General features: G+C 41.6%; 3 protein-coding genes across 10 annotated transcripts in view; 1 reads left to right on the top strand and 2 right to left on the bottom strand.

Annotated features, from left to right (window-relative positions):
- Positions 1 to 11,718, bottom strand: part of klc1a (kinesin light chain 1a) — a 36,217-nt gene extending 24,499 nt beyond the window's left edge. For 3 of the 5 annotated variants that reach the window (XM_077621636.1, XM_077621637.1, XM_077621638.1), the window contains exons 1-3: positions 11,279 to 11,716; positions 230 to 734; positions 42 to 120 (exon numbers count right to left, since the gene is read on the bottom strand). In XM_077621636.1, coding sequence (XP_077477762.1) covers positions 42 to 120; positions 230 to 733 — 583 coding nt within the window. In that variant the 5' untranslated portion in view covers position 734; positions 11,279 to 11,716. Of the gene's footprint in view, positions 1 to 41; positions 121 to 229; positions 735 to 11,278 lie in introns of all 5 variants that reach the window. The other 2 variants (XM_077621634.1, XM_077621635.1) reach the window with 1 other exon arrangement.
- A 7,712-nt stretch (positions 11,719 to 19,430) lies between these two features.
- On the bottom strand, positions 19,431 to 22,987 carry coa8 (cytochrome c oxidase assembly factor 8). Of its 2 annotated transcripts, XM_077620678.1 has the most exons (6): positions 22,481 to 22,987; positions 22,261 to 22,410; positions 20,652 to 20,849; positions 20,520 to 20,583; positions 20,359 to 20,449; positions 19,431 to 20,289 (listed from the first exon to the last, which is right to left on the bottom strand). In XM_077620678.1, the coding sequence occupies exons 2-6, from the start codon at positions 22,399 to 22,401 to the stop codon at positions 20,181 to 20,183; spliced, it is 603 nt and encodes a 200-aa protein (XP_077476804.1). In that variant the 5' UTR covers positions 22,402 to 22,410; positions 22,481 to 22,987; the 3' UTR covers positions 19,431 to 20,180. The 2 variants fall into 2 exon arrangements, with proteins under 2 accessions (XP_077476804.1, XP_077476803.1); XM_077620677.1 differs by having other exon boundaries at positions 22,261 to 22,971.
- The window catches only part of bag5 (BCL2 associated athanogene 5), a 32,851-nt gene continuing 31,723 nt past the window's right edge, over positions 22,038 to 23,165 (top strand). Inside the window, exon 1 of one of the 3 annotated variants that reach the window (XM_077620676.1) lies at positions 22,038 to 22,086. Coding sequence is in view for 1 of the 3 variants with exons in the window: in XM_077620674.1 (XP_077476800.1) it covers positions 23,143 to 23,165 (23 nt within the window). In the remaining 2 variants the exon portion in view is untranslated. The other 2 variants (XM_077620675.1, XM_077620674.1) reach the window with 2 other exon arrangements.

The following is a 23,165-nucleotide window of genomic DNA, read 5'->3' as shown; positions in this document are numbered from 1 at the left end:
TAGAGCCACCAAAAGTGTACAATGACGTCGATCGCACTTACTGCCTTGCGCTTGGTCGTCATGATCATCTGGAAACAGATCGTCCAAAGGCTCTTTGCTGGAGTCTGAGTCCTTCTCGTCCTAGAAAACAAAACGCACAATAAGATTCATTTCTTTTCACAAAAGTGATGTGTTTTGGAACAACTTGAATGACTAAAAAGGCCAAATGTTTCCGCGGCGGTGCACTGACCGAGGGCGAAAGATCTTGGTCATACTTCTTAAGCTGGTTCATGAACTCCAAGTGTTTCTTCTCCTCCTCCAGCTGCGCCACGTTCTGCTCGCTCTTCTGGAGCTTCTGCTGTGTCCCGGCCAGCTCATCCCGTAGCCATTGGTTCTCCTGACACAGGCGCCGTACCTGCGCCCGTAGCTTCTGCTTTTCCGACTCCACCGAGCTCAGGTGGGCCGACAGGGCCATCATCACCTGGGCCTCGCTCAGCCCCAGCTCCAACATTTCCAGCGACTTGCGGATCATGTGAGACTTTTCCTCGGCCACGAGCGCCATGCCTTCCTCGTCCCGTTTCAGGCGGCGCAGCGTGCCCAGCAGCCCATCTAGGATGGTTTGGTGCTCCAGCTTCAGGGCGTCCAGGCCCTGGATCACCTGCTTCGTGTGCGAGATGATCTCATCCTGGGACAGCTTCTCGCCGAGCTCCCCCTCTGCCTTGGCACGCACCATGCTGGTCATGTCCTCGCGCATCCTAAAAGATGCAATCACAGAAGAGGCCGTGATTCGAGCTAACGTGTCACCGTGACATGTAAAAAGACATCAGAGGTTGATACAACGACACAATCGACAATCGATCTCCAGCTGGATTCAAATTCCTTATCTTCCAATTGTTCGGCTTACTCTGTCTGTCATTGAAGGAAATACCTTAACCAACATTTCTAGGGTAATTTCTCGCATACAAGTCGTATTTGTAACTAAGAAAAATGATGACTAAATCAAGGGCACTGAACCATCACTTGATGAATTCATTCCTTATGATGTTGACCCTAATAATGTGCCTTTCTCAGAAATACCACGTCTGATGATTTTTCTTAAGATTTTTCCTTCAAAGTGACACATTTGTTCACCCTATTAAAACCATGAATATGGAGGTGAAAATTGCGAATCAGGGGCGGCTTATATGCGAGAAATTGTAAAACTCAACGATTTAAGACAATTTTAATGGGGCGGCTTATACGTGGGCAGTTTATATGCGGGAAAATACAGTAGTCCAAATGTGGCAAGCTGAAAGAGTGAAACACTGATCCATACAGTAGCACGTCTTAAAAGACCACCTAACCTACTACTCTATGTAAATAAGGCTTTGTCACTGTCTTTTCGTAACACGTCTTAAAACACCACCTAACCTACTCTATGTAAATAAGGCGTTGTCACTGTCTTTTCGTAACACGTCTTAAAACACCACCTAACCTACTCTATGTAAATAAGGCGTTGTCACTGTCTTTTCGTAACACGCACTAGCTCACTATGCCCTGTTTTTTACGCCATTTATCCTTTGTACACATTGCACACTTTCTAAAAGAGATTAAGAGCAATTTGCAAAATGTCTGCAGGCTTCCACACCAAAACACATTTGACACTGCGGTGCAGAGCCCCCTTCAGTACAATTTGTTAATCTCCATGACAATGCTGGTCCACGACCTGCCTACAAATACCATGCAATTCGCAGTGAGCAGAGAAAACGATTCAAATGGGAGGGAGGCGAAGGGATGGGCGGCCTATGGCCTGTCAGCTGACAGCCGAGCAGGAAGAGGGTCATGCCGACAACACGAGATGCCCGAAGACAACTCGAAACAACAAATGGAACCACAAATAGAACAAGGGCCTCTCAGATAATGGACCGTACAGACCCAACTCAACCTTGACTAGATATAACCAGATTCAAACAGTTAGAAACCTCTTGCATCAGACTGAACAAAATGGAGCTAGACATGAAACAAGGTACTTATGTACTTATTTCATTCGCCCCTTCCAGTCAAAACTGATTGGACATATAACACTGCCAATTGCACAAATATGACGCTCGCAGACTAGCATCCACTCAGACTTCCACTGAAAACTGCTGCTAGTGAGTTTTTTAAGGATTAAAAAGAGACGAAAGTCCTTTCTGGCAGAGATGATATAATTCTTCGTTGCTGTGTGTCATTTCGGGATGTTACAACCAATAAGTGACGGAGGTTCTGTCCATTCGCAGAACAACAAAGGGCCAATTTTGACGTCAAATTAAAATCCTTCGTTTCACTTATGTCAGTTATGCTTGATAAAGAGATTGGGTTCAGAAACAACACCATTGCTTTATTCTTGCTAGTTGGTGCGCCAAGCCAAATTTGTGGCTTCCTTGGAGGCAATGAGAATAAGTAGAATAATCCCTCGAATATCGCGGCTTCAACTTTCGCGGCTTCACTACATTGCAATTTTTTTTCTGGGGGAATTTTTTTTTTGTAAGTTCATAAAAATATTAAAATCCAGGCTGAAACTCGCAAGCAGAAGCCACTTCCCTGTCCCCCGCTTGCTATTAGGACTCAGCACTGAAGTTAAAAAATATATAAATATTATTTATTTATTTATTTATTGAAATAGGGGTGACCCTACTTCGTGGTTTTTCGTTTATCGCGGCCATGTCTGGTCTACATTAGCCGCGATAATCGAGGGATTACTGTAGTAGTTGGTGGAGAATCCGAAATTTGTTTCTTCTGAATGCCTGTAAATAGTCCACAAGGGTCATGTCGACCGGTCAGTTTTACAGGGTCTACTTTGGTTTTTTGGGGGGAAAAACTGGATCTCGGAGTGGTAGTCTTGTATGTTATATGTATACTTGTGTACCGCCTGATACATACATATTCCCAAATGTAGTCTCTTCATTAAGCATGAATGACATAAAAGTAGGGAAAACAACATTTTAATATATTTAATATTCATTCATTTTCAACACAGCTTATCCTTGTCAGGGTAGCAAGACCCGGAGCCTAGCCCGCTTGGCTTCAGACGAATGGTGGACTACACCCAAAACTGGTCACCCCCCGGGTGTAGGGCACACAGAGACAGACAACCATTCGCACTCTCAATCACTTCGCCTAGACCAGTGTTTCCCACCCTTTTCTAAGCTGTGGCACACTTTTTGCATTGAAAAAATCTCAAGGCACACCACTAGCTCAAAACCGTTTAATTTAAAACTATGTTGCCTAGATTGACATTATGAAGTCGTTCTCATCAAAGTTTTATTAACAGGAATTAAATAACCCCCCCAAATGATTCCAAAATCTATTTTTTAACACCAATCTAACGTCATTACAGTTGATGTCTGCAGACCCTGAACAGCTTTCAGTTCAACTTATGTTAAAATAATTAATGCAACGTTTTTAAATCTTATTTTAATTATGACTTTTTCTCCCAATATTACGCAAAAACTCATGTGCTCACAGAGACTATACGTCGCCAAAAGTTGAAAACCCTGAAACCAAACAACTTCCGGTTCACGTACCGTTAAAAACAGGAAAATGACTTAAATCTCCTAATATTGCGACTTTTTTCCTCCCAATATTACTTCAACCATCTAACATTACGAGAAGAGCCATTCTGTGCTCACACAGACTTAACGTCGACAAAAGTTGAAGCGCGGAAAACCAAATTATTTAGGGTTTACTTTACAAAGAAATAAGCAACAAAATGACTTTAATCTCATATTACGATTTGAATCTTGTTATAATACAATCGATGATTTCATATTTCAATTTTAACCACGTAATACTTCGATTTTAATCTCTTAATATATTTCGATTTCTCTCTTGGATTACTATGTGTGACTTGTAATTTCCCGCAGCACACCTGAGCATCGCTCACGGCACACTGGTTGGGAAACACTGGCCTAGACAACCATTCGCACTCTCAATCACTTCGCCTAGACCAGTGTTTCCCACCCTTTTCTAAGCTGTGGCACACTTTTTGCATTGAAAAAATCTCAAGGCACACCACTAGCTCAAAACCGTTTAATTTAAAACTATGTTGCCTAGATTGACATTATGAAGTCGTTCTCATCAAAGTGTTATTAACAGGAATTAAATAACCCCCCCAAATGATTCCAAAATCTATTTTTTAACACCAATCTAACGTCATTACAGTTGATGTCTGCAGACCCTGAACAGCTTTCAGTTCAAATTATGTTAAAATAATTAATGCAACGTTTTTTAAATCTTATTTTAATTATGACTTTTTCTCCCAATATTACGCAAAAACTCATGTGCTCACAGAGACTATACGTCGCCAAAAGTTGAAAACCCTGAAACCAAACAACTTCCGGTTCACGTACCGTTAAAAACAGGAAAATGACTTAAATCTCCTAATATTGCGACTTTTTTCCTCCCAATATTACTTCAACCATCTAACATTACGAGAAGAGCCATTCTGTGCTCACACAGACTTAACGTCGACAAAAGTTGAAGCGCGGAAAACCAAATTATTTAGGGTTTACTTTACAAAGAAATAAGCAACAAAATGACTTTAATCTCATATTACGATTTGAATCTTGTTATAATACAATCGATGATTTCATATTTCAATTTTAACCACGTAATAGTTCGATTTTAATCTCTTAATATATTTCGATTTCTCTCTTGGATTACTATGTGTGACTTGTAATTTCCCGCGGCACACCTGAGCATCGCTCACGGCACACTGGTTGGGAAACACTGGCCTAGACAACCATTCGCACTCTCAATCACTTCGCCAATGTGTGGGAATTGATCCCATGCTGCCCACACCGAAGTCAAGCAAAAGAACCACTGAAACATTAGTGGCTGTATTTAAGATGACATCAAAATTTCCCTCCATTTAATTTTCACTCAGTCAAATAACAGCTGGGTTAGACCGGAATTCTGTGAGCCGACACGAGTCAGCAGTCGCCATTTACGTGCATCTAGTTAATACCGTAATTACTCGAATATAACACGCAGGTTTTTGCAAAATAATTAATTCCAATAGTTGGGGGTGCGTGTTATAATCAAAAACTAATTTTTTTTTTTTTTTTTTGTTTTTTTTTTTGTTTTGTTTTTTTGTGTCTTGTTACATGGCCCTTAGCCTGGTGCTTTTTCTTGCCAAATAAATTGAATTGAAATTGAATTGAATAAAATAAATTACAAATTTTCGATCGAAAAAAGCATTGTCAAACTCACTTTGACGCACGGATTTTACGTCATCTCGTAGAGCCGACGCACGGATTTTACGTCATCTCGTGAAGCCGAGACCACCACTGCCCCCCTCTAGCCTCGTACCCGTCTCAGTTCACCCTCTCTCAGTTCAGTGTTATAATCAATAACTAAAATAAATTACAAATTTTCGATCGAAAAAAGCATTGTCAAACTCACTTTGACGCACGGATTTTACGTCATCTCGTAAAGCCAATCGGATGATGTGTTGTGGGAGGAAGAGGAAGTGGATGAAGGAAGCGTGGACGTTGATAGGATTCTCAACGAAGAGATGTATGAGAGGACAGACAAAGAGAGAGAGGAACTTTTCATTTGAAGGATTCTAATGAATAAATTTGTTTGAACAAAACAATCGTGAAACGAAGAAAAAAACGTAAGATTTCTGATTTTCGTCAGCGGGAAATTTTAGGTGCGCACTATATTCGAGTACTGCGTTTTTCCAGATTTTTTTGGCCCAAAGTTATACCTGCGTGTTATTTTCGAGTGCGCGTTATATTCGAGTAATTACGGTAAAAAGTTAAACTGTTTTGAGCTACAGACGCTCCCCTACTTACGAACATTCGAGTTACGAACAACGGTACATACGAACATGTCTGCTCAGTTTTTTTTTCCTTTTTTTTCCAAGATGGTGCCGTCACACGGAAGCCAGTGACAGTAGCTCTGTACAGACGCTCCCCTACTTACGAACATTCGACTTACGAACAACGATACATACGAACATGTCTGCAAATTGCGTTTATGTCGAAAAATGTTCGTAAGTTCGATTCTGTATTGCGCGCCTTTTTCCGAGTAGTGCTTCTTTCCGCCGCTAATACCGACGCCTGGCGCTGTGAGCGCTCAGCTCACCCAGCATCCACCTTTCTCTGCCCAGTTCGTTGCACTGCGTAAGTTGCGTAAGTGCGTGACGTATCTCCAGTGCGCAAAGAACCTTTTTCATTTTTATCATGAAATATATCGTGCAGCCATTATTCAATATGGTTGGTGAAAAGCGAAAGGCTTCTAGTGAGGGAGGTGCAAGGAAGAGGCAAGCCATTTCATTTGAAACGAGTGGCAATAATAACGAAGCTTGATGCGCGTGAGAGTGGTGAGCGTTGCACGGGCATACAACTTGAATCGTTCGACCGTCAGTACATTTATAAACAGAAAGATCGAGCAGCAGGACCCAAATATTGAACGTTGCACAAAGTTTGCAAATCAATTGAATTATGCCATACAGTGCTACCGCATTATTTATGATGAAAAAAGAAGAAAACTGTGCAATCGTCGTTAGATCGCTTCTTTCGGCCAGTTTCTAATACAGACACTCCTCAACTTACGAACGCAATTGGTTCCGAGCGATTGTTCATAAGTTGAATTAGTTTGTAAGTTGATTTAGTGCTATATTTTGTATTATAATTTATGTTTAAGGCCTATATAAGTATATTGAAGGTTTATATAAGTGCATTTGTATGTTTAAGGCTTGTATAAGTAACACGCATTGGTTTGTACTGAAAAAAAAAATTTAATAAAATGGAGAGAATATGTACAGTACTGTAGAGAGAGAGATAGATTTATGTATTAGAAACTGGCCAAAAGAAGCGACCTAATGACGATTGCACAGTTTTCTTCTTTTTTTCATCATAAATGATGCAGTAGCACTGTATGGCATCATTCAATTGATTTGCAAACTTTGTGCAACGTTCAATATTTGGGTCCTGCTGCTCGATCTTTCTGTTTAGAAATGGTACTGAATGTGCAACGCTCACCACTTTCTGACGCGCATCAAGCTTCGTTATTATTGCCACTCGTTTCAAATGAAATGGCTTGCCTCTTCCTTGCAACTCCCTCAATAGAAGCCTTTAGCTTTTTACCAACCATATTCAATATTGGATGCATGAGATATTTAATGATACAAATGAAAAAGGTTCTTTGCACACTGGAGATACATTCACGCACTTCCGCATTGCAACGAAGAAGGTAGATGCTGGGTGAGCTGAGCTCTCACAGCGCCAGGCGTCGGTATTAGCGGCGGAAATAAGTACTACTCCGAAAAAGACGCGAAATACAAAATTGGACTTGCAAACATTTTTGGACTTAAACGCAATTTGCAGACATGTTCGTATGTACCGTTGTTCGTAAGTTGAATGTTCGTAAGTAGGGGAGCGTCTGTACATAAATCTCTCTCTCTCTCTATACAGTACTGTACATATTCTCTCCATTTTATTAAATTTCTTTTAGTACAAACCAATGCGTGTTACTTATACAAGCCTTAAACATACAAATGCACTTATATAAACCTTCAATATACTTATATAGGCCTTAAACATAAATTATAATACAAAATATAGCACTGAATCAACTTACAAACAAATTCAACTTATGAACAATCGCTCGGAACCCAACTCGTTCGTAAGTAGGGGAGCGTCTGTATATTCTTATGTTTTTCATGTTTTACAGCCCTTCTATCTTTTTTTAAATTACATTTTAATATTTCTTAATACATTCCTCTTTACTTTACTTTGTACTTTATACTTTTTACTTTAATGTTTTTACAACTTTCTTTGTTCTGTGAGCCTGGCTTCTTTCGGCTACTTCTTGTAGTGCTTCTTTCTGCCGCTAATACCGACGCCTGGCGCTGTGAGAGCTCACCCAGCATCCACCTTCCTCTGCCCAGTTCGTTGCAGTGCGTAAGTGCGTGAACGTATCTCCAGTGCGCAAAGAACATTTTTATCATTAAATATCTCGTGCATCCATTATTCAATATGGTTGGTGAAAAGCGAAGGGCTTCTAGTGAGGGTGGTAGTGCAAGGAGGAGGCAAGCCATTTCATTTGAAACGAAAGTGGCAATAATAAAGAAGCTTGATGCGGGTGAGAAAATGGTGAGCGTTGCACGGGCATACAACTTGAATCGTTCGATGATCGTTCGTTAAATGTTTTTTTCAGTACAAACCAATGCAGGTTACTTATACAAGCCTTAAACATACAAATGCACTTATATAAACCTTCAATATACTTATATAGGCCTTAAACATAAATTATAATACAAAATATAGCACTGAATCAACTTACAAACTAATTCAACTTATGAACAATCGCTCGGAACCTAACTCGTTTGTAAGTAGGGGAGCGTCTGTATCTGTTGTTCATATCCATTCATTCATCTCATCTCATTTTCTGAACCTCTTTATCCTCACTAGGGTCTCAGCTGACAAGCAAACTCCACACAGGTGGACAGACCAGGATTTGAACCCAGGACCCCAGAGCTGTGAGGCCGACACACTAACCACTCATCCATTGTTCATCTATACATATTACTATTTCTGAGAATGTGTGCGTGTGCGTATAGTGTTTGTCCGTAAACATCGGACAAAATGGAGACAACACCGTATATCCAATTTGAATGCGGTTTTGAACCAAAAATTGCAAATGTACGGTTCTAGAATGTTACCGCGCTCGATTTTTTAATTTGGGCTCTGGTTTTTCAAAAAAAGTGATTTTTCTAACTGGGAGTCGCATTTTAAGGTCAAAAAGTGCAACTTTGGGCTCATTTTTTTGGTACATGCGATACTTTTAGACAAAAATAACTTAGTTTATTTAATGGACCATGAAAATTCCACGAGGAGAGGCGAAGTCGGGCCCCTCTGCTCGAATTATCTACTTTAAAAAATAGGAGGAATGTAAATAAACAATTGGTGAAAAAAATTCTGAGATTGTAATTTTACGCTGTAATTTCAAATTGGCCGCCTCGTGGTGTCGATGTTCACTCGCCTGACCTCGTTGCGGGCAGACATGGGCTCGATTCCCGCAGGCGGCGGTATGATTGGGAGTGCGGATGGTCATTTGTCACTCTGTGTGCCCTACGACTGACTGGCGACCAGTCTAAGTTGTAGTCTGCCTTTCGCCCGAAGACAGCTGCGTTAGGCTGCAGCAACCCCCGCAACCCTTTCGAGGATGGGCGGTATGGAAGATGAATGAATTTCCAATTGAGATGAGGAAGTGTGAGCGTGAGGAGGAAGTCAGCTTGCGCCTTATCAGTATTTAGCTGTGATTCATTCAAAATGCAAAAAAAGTCACACCCTGGTTCAGCGCAACACTTTTGTTTTCGTTATTCTTGATACATCCCAGCTGACACATTCATTTATTCATCTTCCATACCGCACATCCTTGGGCGAAAGGCAGACTATAGCCTAGACTGGTCGCCAGTCAGCCATAGGGCACACAGAGAGACAAACAACCATCTGCACTCACAATCTTACCTCCACCAGCAGGAATCAACCCTGTCCCTGCCCGCAACAAAGTCAGGCGAGTGAACCTCTACACCACGAGGGAGCTTACCAGCTGAGTGATCTTAAAACAATTGATTTAGAGAAAAAAAGATTAGATTTACATTGATTGATCTAATGATCTTTCGATTGCTGCAAGCACCTCCCAATCAAAATGGATCAGATGTTAAGCCCTCTCAATGACAGATAATGAATTTGATTAGTGCCCTGTTAAGGGTTAATCATTACTTGCAGTCCAAATTACTGTTCTAATAAGCTTAGAAATTAATTAAATTAATATTGGGAGCGGTTTAATTTTTAAAACATGAACTATATAAAGACATGTTGCACCAGATTTGTTTTTCATCCTTTTCTTCGATTAGATAATCATTACTTTGCAGGCCTATTTAGTTCACTAACCTTATTGTACACACAATTATACCTTCATTATCACAAGGTGTCTTGTAACATTTGGAATGTGTTATTATAAAAAGACGCTTTGTACAAAAAAAACAAGCCCCCGGACTCAAATAATATCCTGTTTATCTCAAGAGATGGCCCGGCGGATGAGTTGTTAGCTCGTCTGGGGTCCTGGGTTCAAATCCAGGTCGGTCCACCTGTGTAGAGTTTGTATGTTCTCCCCAGGCCTGCGTGGGTGTCATCCGGGTACTCCGGTTTCCTCCCAATTCAGGCCACCGATTCAGGTTGTCCCCCGCCATTGGCCCGGAGTCAGCTGGGATGGGCTCCAGCACCCCCCGCGAACCTATTCAGGATAAAGCGGTTTAGAAAATGAATGAATTATCTCAGTGGAGCATAAAATTTTCTTCAGAACACTGCGCAATTGAAGATCCCATTTTAACTTTCACTTCCACATTTATAGGAAAACAGTCAGTGGGGAAACGATGTTGGGAAAGCTGAAACTGAACGTTTGTTTGCCATTATTGGGGGAAAACGTCCAATAATTGGGTCAAACACCTCCCGGTTCCCCGCCATCATCCCAGCTGTGGATCCCACACTGGCGTTCAGTGTATCCCAACACAAACAGCTTTCAAGGAGTTCCACCCGCGCTGAATCCTAATCAATGTCAGGCGCTTAGACGCCGCAGCACAGCGGGAAAGCAGCGCGGCCGCCTGACAGCCTGCTTATCTCGCCTTTTTCGCTCACCCACGTATGGTTCAACCTGAAGAACCAGTTCACCTGAATAGTCTTGGCTCACAGGAAACACAAATACAAGCATTCCACTTTCACACCTGGAATTATTGTAAACGGGCGGCCCGGCGGCTGAGTGGTTAGCACGTCGGGCTCACAGCGGGAGACCTGGGTTCAAATCCATATCGGTCCACCTAAGTGGAGTTTCCATGTTCTCGTGGGTTTTCTCTGGGTACTCTGGATTCCTCCCACATTCCAAAGACATGCATGGTAGGCTGATTGGACACTCTAAATTTTCCCCAAGGTATGGGTGTGAGCATAAATGGTTGTTTGTCATCTGGTGCCCTGCGATTGGCTGGCCACCAATTCAGCGTGTCCCCCACCTCTGGCCCAAAGTCAGCTGGGATAGGCTCCAGCACCCCCCGCGCCCCTAGTGAGGATAAGGCGGTTCAGAAAATGAGATGAGAATTATTGAAAACATACCGTCACCACGAGAGGGCTTACATTTACAAATGGTTTTAATTTTTACAAGTATACCTAAATTTAACATAGGAACATTTGGGGAAGGGAGGGGGCTTGTGTACAATGGATGGTTATTTACTTCTACCAGAAAGGTTTCGGGAATTAGACAGAACCCTCCTTACCGTTCTGAAGGATATCCGTTGCCAAAGCAGCTCAATAAAATTATGTTTTCTATGGAAAACTGTTGGTTGGGGGGCAGGTCGAATGATGGCGGAAGCAGGATTCCGACCCTACGCCTCGTGAAAGAGTCGCCCACCCTCCGCGACTCGGACTGAACCCGCTTCGCCGACAGACGCCGTAGAAGCTAGCTCACATAGCTAGCAAGCCATAGCTGTCAAAAATCCAGGAATTAGACGGATCGACCGACGAGCGGAAAGGCTCGCTGTGCCGGGGCTTCCATGACTCCGAGGCGGGTAAGAGATGCGTCAAGAGGCTGAGTGATACAGGTCGAACCGCGGTGCCGAATCTCCGCCCGTGTTGCTGTCACCGACTGAGAGGATCGATGCCGCCTGGGGGGAGTGAAATGGCGCCTCCTTCCGCGGTTGCCGTGCAATGACGTCACCCCGGCCAGATTAAGAGGGAAGGTGATGGGGGGAGTGAAAAACGCGCTCGCCCCCGTTATTGCCAGGGAAAACGCGCTACCCTAGACCAAGGACGTTTTATTTTCATTATAGCAGCGCTTCTCAATTATTATTCTGTTAATTTACTACCGTATTTTCTCGTATATAAGCCGTATTTTAACTCAAAAAATGATGACTGAATCAAGGGTACGGTTTACATGCGCACAAGACCTGCTTTATTCTTTTTCACCACTAGATGTTGGCAAATTAACATGTACTATTTGTTGGTTATTTTCTGTTTTCCAGTAAGAAAACAACCATTACAGTCTTGCCTCGAGTATCACGACTTCACTTATCGCAAATTCACTTCTTTGTGATTTTTTTCTGCTATTAATTATTTAAATTTATTTTTTTAAATTCATAAAAATGTGAAAATCCATGGGGAAACTCGTAAACAGAAGCCACTCTTGCTACTAGGACTCGATATTGAAGAAAAAAATACAGTAATCCTTCGAATATCGCGGCTTCAACCTTTGTGGTTTCACTACATCGCAGATTTTTCCTGGGGGATTTTTTTTTGTAAATTCATAAAAATGTGAAAATCCACGCAAGTGGAAGCCACTCCCCTATCCTCTGCTTGCTACTAGGACTCAGCACGGAAGTAAAAAAAATGTTGTTGTTTTTTTTAAATAGGTTTGACCCTACTTTGCTTTTTTTCGATTATCACGGCCATGTCTGGTCTACAGTAACCGCGATAATTGAGGGATTACTATATATATATTTTTAAAGTTCATAAATATGTGAAAATCCACGCTGAAACTCGTAAGCGGAAGCACTGAAGAAAAAAAAGTAGTTATAATAGGGGTGACCCTACTTTGTGATTTTTCGATTATCGTGGCCATGTCTGGTCTACATTAATGGATGAATTAATTCCTTATGATATTGCCCCTAAAAATGTGCTTTTGATTCATACAAGACCTCAGAAATACGTGTGATTATTTTTCTTAAGATTTTCCCTTCAAGGTACCACATTTGTACCCCCTATTAAAACCATGAGTATGGAGGTGACAATTGTGAATCAGGAGGCGGCTTATACGCGAGAAATTGTAAAATTAAACAATTTTAAGGCAATTTTAAAGGTGCGGCTTAAACGCGGGGCAGCTTATATGTGAGTAAATATGGTATCTCTGTTGCTCTGAGCCGTTCCATCCTTGTCAAATACTTTTTTCTGTGGCGACCCATGAGGGCAAAAGCCAAAGTCAGTCAGTCGGTCGATGTCACTGACCTCTAGTATTGCAAAAGTCAGATGCTTCCAGGCACTGCTTTGCGTCCACCTAGAGGGGCCCATATCCACTATTTGAGAATCACTGCATTATGGGATGCAGATGTTTGCAGGAGGAAACTGGTCACCTTTACGTGATACATAAAATAAAGATTGTTTCAATTCAATTCAATTTATTGGCAAAAGAAAAGCACAAGGCTAAGGGCCATGTAACGAAGATACAAGAAGTGTGTAAACAAAAACGCGGTGTTGTCACTGTGTCACGGCCAACACGTCATCGAGAGCCCTCTTGAACTGAGCGACCGTCGGCTTCTCGATCACACTCTGCGGAAGCCGGTTCCAAGGACCGGCGATGCGCACCGAAAAAGCAGCCTTCCGCCGATTTAACCGGAACCTGCGAGGATACAGCTTCCATGGATGACCCCTCAGACCACGATCAGGTGCGGGCGTGAAGAAGAGATTGCGGGGCATGTTGTAGATACCCTGGAGGATGTTGTAGGCCAGTATCAGGTCCCCTCGCAGACGCCTAGCCTCAAGGGTCGGAAGATTGAGTCGCTGGCATCTTTCCTCGTAGGACATTAAGCTGAGGCCGCGGACCATCCTCGTTGCAAGCCTCTGGACCCGCTCCAGATGCTGGATGTCCCTGGCGAGGTACGGTGATGCGGCTTGGACCCCATACTCGAGAATGGGCCTCACCAGGGAAACATACAGCGGAAGGAAGATGTCTGCGGTGATGATGGCAAAGGACCGGAACATCAGGAACAGCACTCCGCGAGCTTTGTTGGCTGATTGAATGCATTGGGCCGTTGGTTTGAACATGGCATCGACAATGATGCCCAGATCTTTGCACCGTTGAGATCGTTCCAGTTCCAGGCATCCCGATTCAAAATCGAGAGGTGCATCAGGAGGAGCCCCAATAGCCAAATGACTGCATTTAGTGATGTTGAGCTCCAAGTCCCACAGGTTCGACCATCTCCACACGTGATGAAAGCACCTACGCAGGTCCTCGTAGTCACTCCGGGGAGCAACGAGCTTCACATCATCAGCAAAGAGGAGAACCCGCTGGGAGATGTGCTCTGGCAGGTTATTGACAAACACCACAAACAACAGTGGTCCAAGAACGGAGCCTTGGGGGACACCGCTGGGGGCGTTGTGAGTCTCTGAGAGTATGCCGTTGACTTGAACTTGAAAGGTGCGGCCAGCCAAAAACGCATCAAAATCTTTCCTGTCGTGTACTACTATTGTAGTACACGACAGGAAAGATTTTTAAAATCCATTGATACATTCTCTCATCTCATCTAATTTTCTGAACCGCTTCATCCTCATTAGGGTCACGGGGGGTGCTGGAGCCTATCCCAGCTGACTCCGGGCCAGAGGCGGGGGATGCCCTGAATTGATGGCCAGCCGATCGCAGGGCACAAGGAGAAGGACAACCATGCACACTCACACCCATACCTAGGGGCAATTTAGAGTGTCCCATCAGCCTACCATGCATGCTTTTGGAATGTGGGAGGAAACTGGACTACCCAGAGGGAACCCATGCAGCCCCAGGGAGAACATGCAAACTCCACACAGATGGAACTGGATTTGAACCCAGGACCCCAGAGCTGGAAGTACACACTAAAAAGCTAAAATGGTTGTATAACAAATAAAAGATTGAGTTTACACAGAGAAGGTGAAGAAATTCAATCACTCGTCACAGGCCCAGGGAGAACAATCTCCACACAGGTGGACGTGACCTTGATTTGAACCCAGGACCTATTATTTTAATGTTATTCCGTCAATCACAGATTATTTTTGTGTGTACATGTTTCTCGTCGCCGGATTCGCTCGCCCCGCCCCCGGATTTGCTCGTATTGGCGTGTGTGTACATGTTTTTCAAACTACGGCCCGCGGGCCATATTAGGCCCATTAGGCTTTTTAATCCGGCCCGCCGATGTTGTCCAAATTATAGTAAAAATCAATTACCTCATTCGTTTCCCTTTGTCCTGCAATTCCGCTCATCACTCTCAATTTAAAGACTGCTTTCTTTCGTTGAATAGTAATATATTCTTAATGTTGAAAGTAAATTTGAAAGTAAATTTTCACCTTTAATTGTGTCTTTTTTCATACATTTCAATCCCCAGATTTGATAAATTACATTGTGTGTACAAATGCTGTCAATTTTTAGTATCCATTCTGGCCCGCAAGTCAAAAAGTTTGCCCACCCCTGGTATAGACAAACTTGCCTATTTTATACTATTATTGTCCCAAATTAAACACATTATCAATAAGCTGCCATTGACTGCAGTAGACGTCCGATTCATGTTGACTGAGGTGCAGACAATGTTCCCTCTAATTTTTTGTTGGTCTGAGCAGAAAGACAACCTCCCTGAGCGCACTGAGTACCAGTGTGAGCGACATCATCGGTACTCGGATGATTCACCTAAAGACGTTTCGCCGACGGACGTTTGACAGACGGGCAGGTCGCCGAATGGACGTTCCGCCGAATGTTCATTCGGCCGAACGGAGGTTTCGCCGAAACGGGATTCGCGCGCTCGCCCCGCCCCCGGATCGTGTGTGTACAAGTTTTTCATCCTCGGCCCGAGGGCCATATACGGCCCGTTAGGATTTTTAATCCGGCCCGCCGCCGGTGTTGTCCAAATTATAGTAAAAATCAATGTTAGTCTACCATCAATGGCAGCCCGGGAATAAGCACACTTGGGCGGGCATGGCAGTCTGGGAATAAGCACTCTTGGGCGGGCAGATGTAGCAGAACCGAGCCGTAAAATGACAGCAATCGGGTCAAATCCATCCTAAAACAGCATTTAATGATTAAATACAAATACTGGAGCTCTTTGGACATTAGAACCGAGCCCAGGGAAGTGAATTCCTCGGTAAAATGTCGCAATGGAGGCAAAAAAACGTCCATATACGTCCATTCGCCAAACGGCTCAAAATGCTCTCAAATTCGGTCAAATCCAGCTGAAAACAGCGTTTAATGATTAAATACAAATACTAGTATTTGTATTTAATCATTAAACTAACAAATACTAGTATTTGTATTTAATCATTAAACGCTGTTTGAACGAACGTTCATTCGGCGACCTGTCCGTCTGTCAAACGTCCGTCGGCGAATCATCCGGTCACGACATCATCATTGCTCGCTATGGGCACACCAGTATCACACCTGCCACAAGCAGGTGCATGTCAATGTTCCCTCTAATTTTTCATGTAAAACATGCTGTAAAACACGAAAAACATGAGTGGACAGAGCTACTGCCACTGGCTGCCGCTTAAATGGCGCCATCATGGGGAAAGGGGTGAAAGGGTAAAAAAAATAAAAATAAAATAAATAAAAAAAATTAACCAAAAAAAAAAAAAAATCCGATTTTTTTTTTACTGCGCGCCATATGATTGCTGCTGCGCAGAGAAGACGAGAGTGGTGCGCAATTGCGCACGCGTGCAGCTTAGAGGGAACATTGGGTGCAGATGCTATTTCTGTTATTAGAGCTCCATCAAGTGGATATATAACGCAGCAGTCAACATGAATCGGACGTCTACCGCAGTCAATAGCATCTTATTGATAATGTGTTTAATTTGGGACAATAATAATATAAAAGAGGCAAGTTTGTCTATACCAGGGGTGGCCAAACTTTTTGAATGTCCCTCTCTTACTGTGACAACAAAATTTCCCGAATACGGGATGAATAAAGTTATCCAATCCAATTCAATCGCAAAGGCCGCAGAACAACAATATATATGGGATCATTAAGAATCACCAAATCAAATCATTATGACAGAAAAGCAGCAAAAACACAAAACGAGCAAGAGCGGACGGAGCTACCGCCACCGGCTGCCAATTGAGTGGCGCCATCTTGGTGCGGTAGCAAAAACGGATACAGACTCAAGAAAAAGACGTAGAGTTGGATAAAGCTGGAACCACACACAGGAAGTCTTCCACAAGATGGGGAACTTCTGCAGACTTTGACCGAGGTAGAGAATATGCAGAGTCACTCTTCCAAGCTTATATGCACAGTTCCTCAGTAGTCTGAAGCTGAAGAATCAACAGTAGCAGAGTAGAACCCCTCGACTCCGTTTCCGGCCTGGTAAGCGCCGACAGCTCTTCCATCTTATCCCATGATGGAATGGTTGGTCTGAAGCGTCTCTTTTGTCCAGCTCTGAATTTCCTGCGGTATGGAGGTGTTGCTCCTTCTGCTGCGTATTGTAACAGCTAGTTCCATGTGTATGACAGCATAGGCATGGCTGAATGGTTCCAAAAAAGTAGTAGCAGAAAGAAGCCAGGCTAACAGAACCAAGAAAGTTGTAAAAACATTAAAGTAAAAAGTATAAAGTACAAAGTAATGTAAAAAGGAATATATTAAGAAATATTAAAATGTAATTAAAAAAAGATAGAAAGGCTGTAAAACATGAAAAACAAATAAGAGTGGACAGAGCTACTGCCACTGGCTGCCGCATGACGGCGCCTTCCCGGACATTCTTAGTATTCAAAGATGAACTGAAAGTGCAGAACGTTATCATGTGTGGGGATGCTGCTTCATGGTAAATCTACAAGTTCGACCGTCCTCATGCTTTGGTGGCGAGTTAAAACAAATAAAAATGTTTTTCTAATATACTGTTTTTGGTGTTTTTTCAGAGGGTTGGAACAAATTAATTTGTTTTTAGTTCATTTCTATGGGAAACGTTCGTTTGAGTTACGAGAAAATCGACATACGAGCTGAGTCCCGGAACGCATTAAGCTCGTATCTCAAGGTACCACTGTATTTTTGTTGTTTTCCATATATACATACATTGGCATATATATTTTATTAAAAAATATACTTTATATATCTTTACAATTTTTAAAGAGATTATAGTGGCGAGTATTAAAGATTGTGGAAAGATTTAGGCTAATTCAACGCCAAAATGCTGCTCGACTTAAGAAAAATCAATGTTACGAGACAAGTTATGGAACCAATTAATTTCATAAGTAGAGGGACCCATGTATATCCCTTTTTTCACTCTGACCACCAACGACATATGTTGTGTTTTTAGGTTATAAAAGAACTGGGAATATGTTACACTAACAAATCCCTATTTTGTCTGAAGTTCCCTATTTTACTATTGCTTTAAGTATTGTTTGTCTTGCTGATAAATTAAAAAGTTTCCCCTTAAAACCTTCCAATTAATACTATAGTACGATTTATACATTTTACTTTGTTGTGCATTCGTTGGCTAGTGCGACTTTCACTCAGGTGTAATTTATAATCCCCAAAATACGGTAATTATTCACAACCATTTACATCTAGCAATCAATCACAAATTTAAAACAAAAAAACTGAAATTGATAATTTAAGGTCTTTTGTCTTTTAAAATGTTTCCAAAAGACTTTTTAATAAATAAAAAAATATAGTAAAAAGGATATTTTCTCTTTTTCATTAAAAAAACAAGCATATTCAGACAATTTCTGGGTCAAAAACATCTCTAAACAATCCTCCCCATTCAAATGTACTGAATGTCGATTGCTGTCAATTGCAGCCAATTAGTTAATTTATGAAATGAGGTCTTACAGTTGGAAGGTTGTTGAAGAAAGAGTTGAGTGTTTCAATATTTATGTGGTCAGATTAGAGCCGAGCAATATGATGAAAATTGTTATCATGATAAAAAATTATCAGTTGATATTGATAATTAACACAATAACTATCACATATTTTTTGTTTCAAATTTGAAACTTCAATCTTCTGTGAATAAGTAAATAAATTACTTTCCTCCTTATTTAAATATGAAAATAACTTACCTTACTTTATGAGAAAAGAGAATATGAAATATGATAATTTTAAAAAGTAAATAAGACAACTCCCTCCGTACATTATGAAAAGGAAAGAATAAAACCTGCGGAAATTTTGACAGGCATCTTTATTTTTATAAATTTGCCTTCAAATCAAAAGTTGCTGTGCAATATGAAATAAGTAAAATAATCAACTGAAGACATCATCACCATTGGTAAGCAGACTATTTTCATCCTCACAAAAAGAAACAGAGTAAATTTACTTCACATATGGCTATTTACAAAAAAATGAAATAAAAAAGTTGGATGAACTTAACTCATTCTAACCCAAGATAACAAGTTTTAGATTTTTGTACCGTTTTTAGAACAGTTACATAAAGTGGGAAAACATCTTGATATCAAATTAAAGAAAATATTACAGGCTGTCCTCTAATGAGTGGGTTAAGGACATTTTAAATAAGGCTGCTCTGTGTGCTCAGGTATTTACAAGGCATTAAAAAAAAGAAAGAAAACGCCAGGGAGAATTCACTTGGATCTTTTAATCGGTTATTTTAGCTGTCCTTTTGCGTTCATATTCCATGCTAGCCTCTATTGCTAACATGCTAAAAATATTGATAGGTCTGAAAAACAACTTCAGGAGGCAGGTTAAGAAAGAGTGAGACCAATTTAAAGGAGATTCAGTTTATTACCAGACTGCAGGATGGGGAGAGAGCTCTAACAGTTGTGAACCGCTCACAGTCTGTTGTCCTTGCAACTCTCTCCGAATGAACAGTGGGTCAGTCTTTATATAGGAAAACAGGGTATAGTATAGTTTCTAAAACAACGACCAAACTTTGGGCAAAGTCTGATTAATCAGTGTCAAGTCTCCATGAAAACGACCAAACTTTGGGCAAAGTCCTATTAATCAGTGTCAAGTCTCCGTGACAACGACCAAACTCTGGGCAAGTTTCTTATGACAACGATGTTTCTATACTTACAAAAACTGATACAATATGAACAAGCAATTGCCAAGCGACTTCGTCATCTTATCTTACAATCTTATCTTACAAATATGTTTCCTCGTCATCCTCTTCTTCTGAGTGTTGTTCTGGAATTAGCGTTCATCTCGCAACAGCGCTCCGGGTGGTGTAATTACAGTTTAAAATTATCGAATTTTTATCATCCAGAATTTGTAGCGATTTTTTTATCGCTCAGCTCTAGGCCAAATGTAAAAACTTAATTTTTAGAGCAACTTTGGTATGTATATAATTCTCTATGGCAGCAAATGATTTAATTGACTATCATAGTTGGCTACATTTAATCATCGTTTAGTTTGGATAATCACGGCAGCCCTGTAATTGACCAATTTAGCTGAGGTCTGATACTTTGGCAACAATATTCATTTAAGCAAATGTGTTAACAAAATCTGTTCATGATCATGACTTAGGTTTGCCATGGTGTTTATCCTTGACCTTTTTCCACAAGTTGTGCAGTGCAACACGAGCCATGAGGAAGGTGATTGACAAATTGCGTCGGTACCACTCCCTGCAAACAAAAGTCAGAAAATCAGTGCTTCCCAAACAACACTTGTGTGCATGTGTGCAGACCACCCACCTATTGTAGCAAGCATGTCGCACTCGGTTTTTGTCCAAGAAATTCTTGTAGAAGATGGACATCTCCTCACTGCTCAGTGTGCGGCGGCGACCTGTAAGGCACACGCCAGGAGTCATTTCAAACCATATTGGCGCACTACCGGAAGTGGAGATTTGGAAAACCTTTTTGATCGCACTCAGTTAAGCCTTTAGTCTTAAGATGGGAGACAATGAAGGCATCTTTTTCCTGTAACAAACACAAATTAATTATTAATGGGTTTAATCAAATGAACGCGAATGAATAAGTTGAAGCACCTTGGCGAACATGAGGTTCTGCTCGGCCCAAAATATGTGGTTCCAGTCTTCGGTGTCCTGCCGCATATTCCTCAGGCGTCTCTCTACCTCCGACTCATTCTTACCTTTACGATAGATGATCGGTCGCAGGTTGGAAAGTGGGTTAGGTGGGCCGATCCAATCGTGCGTGGCACTCGGTGCTGGGAGGAACTTGGACCTCTGAATGCCAACAAGACATGTCGCAACTCAAAACACGAATCAACATTGAACTTTTTGTTAAATAACTGACAACAAACCAAGTACTAGATTACAAGTTGTTTGATTTACAAGGAAAAAAAATGAAAACAATTGTTATTACATTTGAAAAATCTGAGTTATCAATTTATTCCCCCAAATAATTGCCAGATCCATTAATTTTAAAAATTGAAAAAAAAAAAAAAAAAAGAATGTTTTTTTGTCTCCTTGTACCCCGCAATTGGCTGGCCACGAATTTAGGGTGTCCTCCTCCCTGTGCCTGTAGTCAGCTGAGATAGCCTCCAGCACACCCCACGACCCTTTTGAGAATCAGCGGTACGGATAATGAATGAATATAAATATTTAAAATGAATCCATTTAACCCACAGATGTCAAGCTGATTCCAGAAATGGCCAATGGGTGCAGGTTTTCCTCCCTAAACAGTGCAGACAGTTAGGCCAATGAGGAGGTCTGCTGGAAGAAGCAGCACCTGACTACAATCAATTGATTACAGTTGTAAGAGAACAGATTGGTGAAAAGGTGTCGTCTTGGTGCGTTGGAATGAAAACCTGCACCCACTTGGCCCTCTGTGGAATGAGTTGGACACCTATGTTTTAACCTTTTAAAAGGCAGGTGACTAAATTTGCTCATTAAAAAAAACTCCATAAACACCTGGAGTCCACATGTGGACAAGTCTCAAGTACAGTGGTCTTCAATCTATTCCACAAAGGGTGCAGGATTTCATTCCAACTAAACAGGGCAGCATCTTTTCGCTAATTTAGAGTCGTAAAACTTCAATCGGTTGATTGCAGCCAGGTTCTGCTTGTTTTAGCAGACGCCTCATTGGTTAAATCTATTTACGCTGGATCAGTTGGAACAAAAACCAGGACCCACAGAAGACCTTGAGGATGGATTTGGGGACCCCTGCTCAAGTATAATCATAATCATTTGTGTATTTCTCTTAATATTAATGTAATAGTTTTAAGAATGAACTTCGAACAAATAATAACACACAAAACAATAACAAACCCAAAATAGATTTTTTGAAAAACATTTCAAGATGTGTGGTCTTGACTTTCGAACTCCGTGACATTTTGCTACTTTATATGACGTCATTCACTGTGTGACGTAAAAGTACAGCGAGGTTACACAACACACGCAATCTCACAACAATACACCAGACTCAACACAAGCCTACGCTGCAAAAACGTCTTTGGAGGAGGTAAAAAAAAACAAAAACAAAAAAACGAGAAAGACAAAACTACTGTCGGTTGAGGGTACATTCTGGTTGTAGACGAGCTAATGAAGAAATAACATTACATCTCATCTACGAAACATTTGGACCAACTTATATCACGGCATCTTTCTTAAATGTAAAGCTTTGCAAAATACGAACCCTTGGGGACTCATTTTGCTTCTTTGTCGCTGAAGTGTAACATTCTCTCTGACCGACGGCTGCCGCCATGACACTTTTTGGTGATCCCAAACACCTCCAGCGGCTCAACGTCAAACGTCCCACGGCGGCACCAACCGACATGGTTACACCCTCATAAAATAAGCAAAAACCTCAACATTTCTGCTGACAGTGAGTAGTTTTAATTACATTTAAAGCATACATTCTCGTTCTACTGCTTGCGTCCTTCTAGTGAACTTCTGGTCACGTGTGACAACAGAAAAGGTGCGTTTGAAGTCCACGTTCACGTCGTCTGGTAAAACCGGGCGTATTCCACCACCATTCTCGTCCTGGTATTTCAGCGTTTCGTCACTTTCTTTTTATATAGTCCACGTATCGATGTTTTCGTGACAATGATTTTTTTACTTAAATACAAATGCGCTTTACTGTGCTTCTATTCCCAAAAGGATCTCAGGACACACCCAACAACCTGACTCTTTCATTTCCCAGCATTTGAAACGCCTCATTTTGCCACGGTGCGTCGCGGTTCCTAAATCAAGCAACTCCTTAAAATGACCAAACAAAACCTCGCACTACAACATTAAAAAGCCGCCTTACAGGCGTTAACTTGCTACAAAACGATTAAATAACTTAGTTAAGAATACATTAAGAGTGAATTTAGTTGTTTGGTTAGTGAAATTGACGTCAGGTTGCCTGATTCGAACGTTTCAGTTGCGAGTTTTAACTCCGTGTTAGTTTTATGCAATGCAAAAGCGAAGTGACGTGAGGTAGCCTCTGGAATCTAATGTTTGCTAGCTGCGCTGAAAAAAAGGAAGCAGAGAGAAAGAGACGCGAGCTTCCTTTGAGTTCTCTCTCGCACTTCTCATGGCTGTACGATGGTTATGCAG

This window comes from Stigmatopora argus, chromosome 15, assembly GCF_051989625.1.
Source record: "Stigmatopora argus isolate UIUO_Sarg chromosome 15, RoL_Sarg_1.0, whole genome shotgun sequence".
NCBI classification, from domain to species: domain Eukaryota; kingdom Metazoa; phylum Chordata; class Actinopteri; order Syngnathiformes; family Syngnathidae; genus Stigmatopora; species Stigmatopora argus.
This window is presented reverse-complemented; position numbering and strand designations above follow the sequence as displayed.

Coding starts and splice junctions, on each gene's coding strand:
- coa8 (XM_077620678.1), bottom strand. CDS start 22,401: ATGTCGGTTGGTGCCGCCGTGGGACGTTTGACGTTGAGCCGCTGGAGG. Junction 20,450..20,519: donor AACTGAGTGCGATCAAAAAG/GTTTTCCAAATC, acceptor TGTGCCTTACAG/GTCGCCGCCGCACACTGAGC. Junction 20,290..20,358: donor CGACATGCTTGCTACAATAG/GTGGGTGGTCTG, acceptor TTTTGTTTGCAG/GGAGTGGTACCGACGCAATT.